The following is a 10,791-nucleotide window of genomic DNA, read 5'->3' on the forward strand; positions in this document are numbered from 1 at the left end:
TGTGACCATAGAAAGACTAGGATTAATGAGTAGATAGTGACCACCTCCCTGTGGAGATCGACCCTACTTACCGCTGACTTCTGTTAGTAGTACTTAGGTATTTATTTTTGGTTTTGAAACGACGGTATCAAATTTTGGCGCCGTTGCCGGGGAGGCAACTACTTTATTTACTTGTTTATTTTTGTTTGTCTTTCGCCTCAATGGATTTATCCCTTGAGGCCGTTCTCATCTTTTTCTTTAGTGCTGTTTTGATAGGTCCTACCTAGAAAGTTCTAGGTAAACGATCGTCAAAGGGAAGGCTTGAGTACCTTTGATCCTCCACCTATATTCCATCCTATGGCGCAACATGTGGTTTACTGTAAGAGATGTGGTGCTGCGGGCACAATGTTGTTATCTGTCTAGCGGGGAACGAAGAAGTCTATGCGTTTGTTCAGTTATAAATTACCGCAAATGAACAGTGTCTGTTTTAGCACTTACGGGTCGATCTCAGGGAAGTGAAGGTTCAGTACTAGTCGATTTATGATTTGATTTATCTACGTCAAAATAATATTTGTGTATGTGCGAGGTATGACAGAATAAAAATAACATATAATAATTGGATAATAAAATTAATTCAATAATAAAAAGCTCTAGGACAACGGTATCACCATTAACATAGATCGATCAATATAGACTATTGGAAGGAACAACATATTTAATTGTGTACTTAGGTGAGACTAATTTTCTGGTTTTAATTCTAAAAACTAAAACCAATACTTGTTATTCTCTCTCGAGATATAAGAAGCCTTCCTATAGTGAAATAATCCTATTGTCATGGGTCTTATAACTCATATAGGAGCTTTAAGGATCAAAATTAAAATGTCTCAACTATAACTCTCACCATTCTCATATGAGAGGTCTAATTTTGACTCGGGTTCTCTAAGTGGAAATTCAACTCTCATTGCAATCTACACTAAGTACTTATTAATTATATTTAAATCACAATATATATGCTAACTCGAAAGGACTAAACTCAACTCTCAATGTAGTATTAATCAAGAGCTACGTATATAGATTATGACTAATAAATTAATACTTTAACACAACCCTATCAAACCTAAGTACAACCATTAAATAATGTTTAGAAAATTATAACATTGACCAATCCATATTAAGGCTCCACCGAGTCCTAGACAAAAGACTACTCACGATCCATAATTATAACTAAAATAACAATTTTAATAATAGAAGATAACATATTTAAATAAATAAATAAAACATATATAAAAGAGATAAATAAGGGAGATTAATATAGTATTAACTATGGCAATGACAAGTTGAGAACTTTGAGCTTGTCGTCAAATAATAGCATGAAAGTGTAAAAATATGAATTAAATAATTGATGTGAATAATGAGAGAATGAATTGAATTTAATATGAAACTAATTATTTTATTGCTTATTGTTGTGTTCTCCCTCCCTTCAAATGTAAATCACCTTCTTTATATAGGTGATCATGTGAGTTTCTAAATTAAATAATACACGTACGTTACATCACTAATTAATGTAAATACATTACATGTAAAATTATTCCTACATTTTATGCTATTAGTGCTTGAAGTTTCTTCAAAATATGAATGTTTCATAAATTAAATAATTAATTTGAGATGTTTCATGTTGTATTTATCAGAATAACTCTTCACCCATGTAAATGTTAGCATGCGTTTTCCTCGTAAATCCTTCAATGTAACATCAACCAAATTGAATGTTTCACCACTTTATTTTCAATGCTTCAACTTTTGTAATTGTGCTTGTTTATTTCATGATTTGTAAATGACGGCCTTGTCAACATTTTATTCAATTCTTGTCTTTTCATTTTATTTTGGACTGCTTTGTCTTTATTGTGTGGACTTGGAGGTTTTGAATCTAAGCTTGAAGTCCTTATTTATTTTGTCGTCTTTTATTCATCGCCTCGCTTAGCTGTTTAGCTAATATCAGCATCAAAATAACTCCTTCCTACAAATAATTATTTAAATCGCAGTAAGATGTTCTAGGAAGGAATTTATTATTAAAATGAAATGTAATGCTGAAAATATAAGTAAAATTATGGGAAATAAGTATATAAAATATAGTAAATTATACGCTTAACAAATTCCCCCTATGCTAGACCTTTACTCGTCCTCGAGTAAACTCCAGAGGCATAAATAACTCGTACACAACAAAAGGTCAAATGTGGCAAAAGTCAAGGGATAAAACAATAATTCAACCAAGGTTTTCGAAAAGAAATTAAACATAAGTTCAAAAATCATTTTAATTTCGAAATAGAGTTTAAGATCACAAATTAGCTCGCAAAATCAATCACCCTAACAAATCTAACAAAATATTATATAATGTGCCCAAGTGACCTTTCAATCTTACCACCAACCATTTAAACAAGTGACAAACCAGTGGATCCTCACTTTAGGGAATGTAAACGCGGAAAATCACTACTCTCATGTGTCCAAGTTATAAGGACACGGGTCACACATATAAAACTAAGCCTAAACTTGCCGACTACTACATGTCAAGAGGACTTTTATGGGTTGTAACGGGGCTAGGGGTTAAAGGTGTGGGTTATTCTGGAAATGTGGTGTTAAGAGTAAGAGTTAGCAAAGAACTTGTCAAATCTCGGTCAGAAATATGGATACAAAAACCTCCAACAACTATTCTTCATATGAAATATAGAACAAACGCCAATTTTTTTTACCAAATTCCATGATTTAGAACATACACCTTTATAAATAGTAAAACTCGAACCCCATTTATTAATAATTAGAAGTATGACCTTTTTTTTTCCAGATTTTTCTTTTTCTCTTTTTTTTTTGGTCTTTTTCAATTTTTTTCTTTTTTTTTCAAACAACCATCAACCCATTTCATATATTAGTGTTCACCAAATTACCATCAGTTACTCCCCCATGCTTACGCTTGTATCATAGCCTTACTCAAACCGAGAAAAACAAACACTTCACTAACCCTTACTAGGGTAGGGTAATGTACGGAAACGGCTTGTAATGTTGGGTTAACAAAGAAATAAGGCTAAAGGCTCAAAGGGGTTGCAAATAGGAAATATTAAATTCGGGACGGCTTTTTGGCTCATGTAGCTTATAAACAAATGAATGCCTCTATCATTCATGCAATCCTAATGGCAAGTACTAATCCTAAACCACTCATGAAAGAATTAGATTGGCATGGATGTCCCAATCTTATTTGGCTATGTGATCTCACGGCTTTTGGTCACATGGTTATATTGTCATAAGTCTAGTCAAACCATCTTACCGCTTTCAGTGTCACAAGAAAAGCACAAAACAAAAACTTTATCAGACTTTCAAGGGCGAAGTTGTCTTGCTTACCTCATGTGATCAAAAATGAAAAATCATTGTAAATATGAAGATAATAACTTGATCAAATTATGCTCAATATCCACAAGACTAGCCACAAATCAATTGCATTTTGTGTGTGTTTTTTTTTCAATTTTATATTTTTTTTTTGTTTTTTTTTATGAAAAATAAATCAAAGAAATGTAAGCTAATTTAAAAACTTAATCAATACAATTACCCTCCCCCATGCTTAAACCAAGCATTGTCCTCAATGTATGAAATTAAAGAACATCAAATGATTAGGGAAAGGAAACGAGGTCACCGGGCATTGTCGCATGAAATTTGAGCACGAGCATGACCTGTACAATTTAGCTTGTACTGATTAGTTCTTTTTATTTATAATTTTTTTTTTCAATAAAGATTCATGGGTTGCCTCCCATGTAGCGCTTGTTTAACGTCACGAGCCTGACTCCTTTGTAGATTAATTCGCAGACGGAACGATAGAAAGCGTGAAGATTACTTTCTCATGAATAGGTTCACCAGTAATATAGTGGTTAAGGCGCTGACCATTGACCTTGAAGCAGCCTTTAGCTTCATCAAATAATTCAACTGCTCCATATGGAAATACCTTAGTGACACGAAATGGCCCAGACCACCGAGAACGAAGCTTACCCGGAAATATTTTCAACCTAGAATTTAAAAGAAGAACTAAATCCCCTTCATGGAATTCTCGCCTTAAAATGCGCTTGTCGTGCCATCTTTTAGTCTTCTCTTTATAAATACGAGCATTCTTGTAAGATTCAAGTCGAATCTCATCAAGCTCATTTAATTGCAAAAGACGACGCTCTCCAGCACTTTTATAGTCATAGTTAAGGGCTTTGATGGCCCAATATGCTCTATGTTCTAACTCAACTGGTAAATGACATGCTTTACCATACACCAATCGAAATGGGGAGGTTCCAATTGGTGTTTTAAAAGCAGTACGATAAGCCCATAGTGCATCATCTAGCTTGATAGACCAATCTTTGCGAGACCTAGCAACTGTCTTCTCTAGGATAGATTTTATCTCCCGGTTGGAAATTTCAACTTGTCCACTAGTTTGAGGATGGTAACCAAGTCCTTGTCGGTGTTGAACCCCATATTTCTTTAAAAGAGCTTCAAATTTCTTCTCAATAAAATGGCCCCCACCATCACTAATAAGAACTCTAGGGACACCAAAACGGGGGAAGATAACCTTCTTAAGGAATTTAGATACAACTCGAGCATCATTTGTAGGGGAGGCGATAGCTTCGACCCATTTTGATACATAATCCACAACTACTAGAATGTATTTGTTTCCGAAGGAGGATGGGAACGGATCTTGAAAATCAATGCCCCATACATCAAATATCTCAACCTAAAGAATAAAGTTTAGAGGCATTTCATTCCTTCTAGAAATATTTCCTGTTCGTTGACATCTATCACAACCCTTCGCATATGTTGCAACATCCTTGAATAAGGTTGGCCAATAGAAGCCACATTGAAGGACTTTAGCTGCAGTTTTGGTGGTACTAGCATGACCACCACATGGCAAATCATGACAATGGGAGATAATGGAATTAGCCTCTTCATTTGGCACACATCGTCGGATAATACAATCAACACAAGACTTGTAGAGAAAGGGGTCATCCCAATAATAATGCTTGACATCACTAACGAATTTCTTCCTTTGGTGGGAATCATACCCATGGGGTGTAACTCCTGATGCCAAATAATTCACAATGTCAGCAAACCATGGAGTCTTAACAATAGCAATAGCAAATAACTGATCGTCAGGAAATGAATCATCAATAGGAAGGCCATCAGAAGGGCCTTCTTGAACCAGATGAGATAGGTGATCAACTACTAAATTGTCTGCACCCTTTTTGTCTTTAATCTCCATATCAAATTATTGCAGTAAAAGAATCCAGCGAATCAGCCTGGGTTTAGCATCTTTCTTGCTCAAAAGATACTTGAGTGCTGCGTGATCAGTGTGCACAAACTCTAGATCCTACTAAATAAGATCAGAACTTCTCAATAGAAAATACCACAGCCAACAACTCCTTCTCAGTGGTGGGTTAATTAGCCTGCGCTGCATCAAGAGTCTTGCTCGCATAATAGATGACATGTAGCTTACCATCATGTCTTTGCCCAAGTACCGCTCCTACTGCATGATCACTCGCATCACACATTAGCTCGAATGGTAAGCTCCAATCCGGTGGCTGAATAATCGGGGCGCTAATTAAAGCTTTTTTCAACTTGTTAAAAGCTTCAAGACAAACATCAGTGAACAAAAATGGGGTATCTTTAGCTAAAAGCTCGGTCAAAGGACGAGCAATCTTAGAAAAATCTTTGATAAAGCGGCGATAAAATCCTGCATGTCCAAGAAAACTCCTTACCCCTTTCACATTGAGAGGAGGTGGTAGATTCTCAATCACCTCAATTTTTGCTTTATCTACCTCAATACCACGATTAGACACAATATGTCCTAAGACGACCCTCTCTTGTACCATAAAATGGCACTTCTCCCAATTTAGCACAAGATGAGCTTCTCAGCACCGATTCAATATTTTTTCAAGGTTTATCAAACAATCGTCAAAAGTAGCACCAACCACCGAGAAGTCATCCATAAACACCTCCATAATTTGCTCCACATAATCAGAAAAAATAGCCATCATACATCTTTGAAAAGTGACGGGAGCATTACATAATCCAAATGGCATCCGACGATAAGCATAAGTGCCAAATGGACATGTAAATTTCGTCTTCTCTTGATCACTTGGATGAATTGAGATTTGGAAAAATCCGGAATACCCATCCAAGTAACAAAAGTAGGAGTGTTTTGCTAGTCTTTCAAGCATTTAGTCTATAAATGGAAGGGGGAAATGATCCTTCCAGGTGGCTTTATTCAATCGGCGATAGTCAATGCACATTCGCCACTCGGTAACAGTTCTTGTAGAAATTAGTTCATCCTTATCGTTTTTTACGACAGTCATCCCCCCTTTCTTTGGAACGACATGAACCGGGCTCACCCATTTACTATCAGAGATAGGATAGATTATTCCCGTGTCAAGTAACTTTAAGACCTCCTTTCTGACAACCTCCTTCATATTAGGATTGAGGCGTCGTTGAGGCTCAATGGAGGATACATTATCGTCCTCGAGAAGGATTCTATGTGTACAAAAAGATGGACTGATTCCCTTAAGATCGTCAATTGCGTACCCAATAACACTTTTATATTTTCGAAGAACAATCAATAATTTAGAAATTTGGCTATCATTGAGTGCACTATTGACGATAACTGGGTAAGTTGAATTTTCTCCTAAAAACACGTGTTTTAAAGAAGATGGAAGTGGTTTTAATTCTACCTCGGGAGGCTTAGAACTCTCCCTAGCTTACCCGTTACACCGCAACGCCTCTGGGAGGCTCGGTTAAATGAGATGGAGAGGAATCAAGCATCCAAGCATAGGCTAACAACTCTGCATCCTCAGAATCAGTGTTGGTGAGACAATCTTGTAGTTTATCAGACGATGTACACTCCAAAGAGGGCTCAGACAAGTACTCCTCTAAAACATCAACTCGATAGCAACTATCACTCATAGAAGGACCGCCCATAGTTTTGCTAAGCTCAAATTCTACCTTGTCTTCACCAACTTGCAATGAGAGCTTTCCACTCCTCACATCAATCATAGCTCCAGCAGTGGCTAAACATGGACGTCCCAAGATAATGGGTACTTGAGTGTCCTCAGGAATGTCCATGACAAAGAAATCACATGGAATAACAAGTTTCCCAATAGCTAAGGGAACATCTTCAACGACCCCAAGTGGAAATTTGACTGACCGATCAGCCAATTGTAGTGAAACTCTAGTCGGCTTTAGATCCATCATTTGCAACCTCTTAAAAATCGACAGAGGCATAAGGCTAACACTAGCCCCCAAATCACACAAGGCACGTTGAATATAAATACCTCCAATAGAACAAGGGATTGAAAAACTGCCATGATCGTCAAGCTTTTGAGGAAGCTTGTTAAGGAGTATGGCACTACACTCTTTAGACAAGTTAATAGTCATGCTGTTTCCAAGTTTCTTTTTGTTATAAAGCAGCTCCTTGAGAAACTTTCCATAAGATGGGATTTCAGAAATAGCCTCCAAAAAGGGAATATTAATGTGCATTCTTTTTAGGATATCTAGAAATTTTCCGTACTTTTGCTCCAATTTTACCTTGGCTAACCTTTGAGGAAAAGGTACAGGCGGCACATATACTCTAGGTGGAGTTAACGAAGCTTCCTTCTCATAAGCTTGCTTCTTTTCAACTACAATTTCCTCCATCGCCTTTCCCTAATCCTCGATCACAATAGCTTCATCTTCAACAAACATGCTCTTAGGATTAGTAGACTCTTCAAGTACCTTCCCGTTCCTTAAGGTTAAAGCATTCATCTGACCTTTTGGATTAGCTTCGGTGTTTCCAGGGAATTGACCTTGAGATTTCACAGACTGACTTACTTGTTGGGCTATTTGAGCAAGTTGAGTTTCTACCATTTTATGTGAGGATTTGAGTTGAGAAATTGATGTAGAAAACTCTTCATTTTTTTGGTTTTGGTTTCGCATATATTGAGATTGTTGGGACACAACTTGCTCTAACATCACCTCCACATTGGATTTTTGCGGAGCGTGAGGTTATTGAAATTGTTGTTGTTGCTGCTGAAATGGGGAACGATATTGCATAGGGGAATGATGATAAGACGGTCTTGGTTGAAAACCAGGCGGTTGCTGAAAAGTCTGCTTAACTTGATGTTGGGGATTCTGAATGTTACTCGTATTTCCATATGAGAGCTTAGGATTATGAGCCCATCCTGGATTGTAAGTATTAAAATAAGGGTCCCATTGTTGCTTCCCATTAAGAGCATTAACTTGCTCAAGCATAGAAGCATTCCCACACCCAGAAGAGTCATGCCCATTAACCCCACAAAGTTGACATATTGGCGATGAAGAACTAGAACCATTACTCAATTTAAGCTGAGCCACTTGTTGAGATAGATCATCAATTTTGGCTTGCATCACATTAACAAAGTCATTTTTAGTCTTGCTCCCTCGAACATGACGGTCACTGCCCCAATGATAAGTGCTTATTGCTAGATCCTCTATGAGAGCCTTGGCCTTGTCCCAAGAAATCCCGTCTAACCGCCCTCCAGCAGCGGCATTAAGGCTCATTTGCTGCTCCGGTTTTAAGGAATTGTAGAAAGTAAGAATCAATACACAAGATGGGATCCCCTGATGAGGACATTGCCGCTGAAGTTCCTTGTACCTTTCCCAAGCTTCATAAAGAGACTCGTCTTCATGTTGGACGAAACCTGTAATGTCATTTCTAAATTTGGCAGTCTTCCCTGGTGGAAAGTATTTTTGGAGAAAAGCCGTAGAAAGCTTATCCCAAGTATCGAACGAGTCAGGATCACAATTATTCAACCATTTACGTGCACTCCCTCGAAGAGAATAAGGGAATAATCTCAACCGAATGGCGTCATCAGAGACTCCATTAATCTTGATGTCAGCCTTATCAAGGAATGTATTCAGGTGCTCGTTGGGGTTTTCAGTTGGTGATCCACTGAATTGATCGGTTTGAACAAACTGGATCAAAGAAGTCTTCAACTCAAAATTGTTTGCATCAATTTTAGGCTTTGAGATACTTGAATTGAAATTAGGCTTTGGAGCACTTTTATCTCGCATAGAAGTCATGATAATTGGTGTATCAAATTCTATAAAAGACTCAATAGTATCGAGTTCAGGCTCCTTTCTCTTCTTCTTTCTTTGAGCGTTTCGTCTCCTAGTTGTAGCTTCAATCTCAGGGTCAAATAGCAATTCACCACCAGAATGTCGCCTGTGCATATAAAACTAACAACAAAACTAAAGAAGAAGAATTAGTAACAAATAAGGCGTACTTGCGTACGCTAAAAAACGTAGTCTAAAATAATCTAAAATTAACTAATATCAAACCGTTACTTCCCCGGCAACGGCGCCAAAAACTTGTTCAGTTATAAATTACCGCAAGTGAATGGTGTCTATTGTAGCACTTACGGGTCGATCTCAGGGAAGTGAAGGTTGAGTACTAGTCGATTTATGATTTGATTTATCTACGTCAAAATAATATTTGTGTATGTGCGAAGTATGACAGAATAAAAATAACATATAATAATTGGATAATAAAATTAATTCAATAAGAAAAAGCTCTAGGACAACGGTATCACCATTAACATAGATTGATCAATATAGACTATTGGAAGGAACAACATATTTAATTGTGTACTTAGGTGAGACTAATTTTCTGGTTTTAATTCTGAAAACTAAAACCAATACTTGTTATTCTCTCTCGAGATATAAGAAGCCTTCCTATAGTGAAATAATCCTATTCTCATGGGTCTTATAACTCATATAGGAGCTTTAAGGATCAAAATTAAAATATCTCAACTATAACTCTCACCATTCTCATATGAGAGGTCTAGTTTTGACTCGGGTTCTCTAAGTGGAAATTCAACTCTCATTGCAATCTACACTAAGTACTTATTAATTATTTTTAAATCACAATATATATGCTAACTCGAAAGGACTAAACTCAACTCTCATTGTAGTATTAATCAAGAGCTACGTATATAGATTATGACTAATAAATTAATACTTTAACACAACCCTATGAAACCTAAGTACAACCATTAAATAATGTTTAGAAAATTATAACATTGACCCATATTAAGGCTCCACCGAGCCCTAGACAAAGGACTACTCACGATCCATAATTATAATTAAAATAACAATTTTAATAATAGAAGATAACATATTTAAATAAATAAATAAAACAAATATAAAAGAGATAAATAAGAGAGATTAATATAGTATTAACTATGGCAATGACAAGTTGAGAACTTTGAGCTTGTCGTCAAATAATAGCATGAAAGTGTAGAAATATGAATTAAATAATTGATGTGAATAATGAGAGAATGAATAGAATTTAATATGAAACTAATTATTTTATTGCTTATTGTTGTGTTCTCCCTCCCTTCAAATGTAAATCACCTTCTTTATATAGGTGATCATGTGAGTTTCTAAATTAAATAATACACGTACGTTACATCACTAATTAATGTAAATACATTACATGTAAAATTATTCCTACATTTTATGCTATTAGTGCTTGAAGTTTCTTCAAAATATGAATGTTTCATAAATTAAATAATTAATTTGAGATGTTTCATGTTGTATTTATCAGAATAACTCTTCATCCATGTAAATGTTAGCATGCGTTTTCCTCGTAAATCCTTCAATGTAACATCAACCAAATTGAATGTTTCACCACTTTATTTTCAATGCTTCAACTTTTGTAATTGTGCTTCTTTATTTCATGATTTGTAAATGACTGCCTTGTCAACATTTTATTCAATTCTTGTCTTT

General features: G+C 36.0%; 1 protein-coding gene and 1 non-coding gene across 2 annotated transcripts; one reads left to right on the forward strand and one right to left on the reverse strand.

Moving 5' to 3' along the window:
* Positions 1-6,753: 6,753 nt before the first annotated feature.
* On the reverse strand, positions 6,754-7,680 carry LOC141628725 (uncharacterized). Its single transcript, XM_074441824.1, has one exon. It carries the CDS (start codon positions 7,678-7,680, stop codon positions 6,754-6,756), a length of 927 nt encoding a protein of 308 aa, XP_074297925.1.
* Positions 7,681-8,617: 937 nt separating this feature from the next.
* Positions 8,618-8,724, forward strand: LOC141635452 (small nucleolar RNA R71). The gene has a single exon (XR_012540143.1). It is a non-coding gene; the product is annotated as a small nucleolar RNA R71 (small nucleolar RNA).
* The last annotated feature ends 2,067 nt before the right edge of the window (positions 8,725-10,791 follow it).

The sequence above is a fragment of the Silene latifolia genome, chromosome Y, assembly GCF_048544455.1.
Source record: "Silene latifolia isolate original U9 population chromosome Y, ASM4854445v1, whole genome shotgun sequence".
NCBI classification, from domain to species: Eukaryota; Viridiplantae; Streptophyta; class Magnoliopsida; order Caryophyllales; family Caryophyllaceae; genus Silene; species Silene latifolia.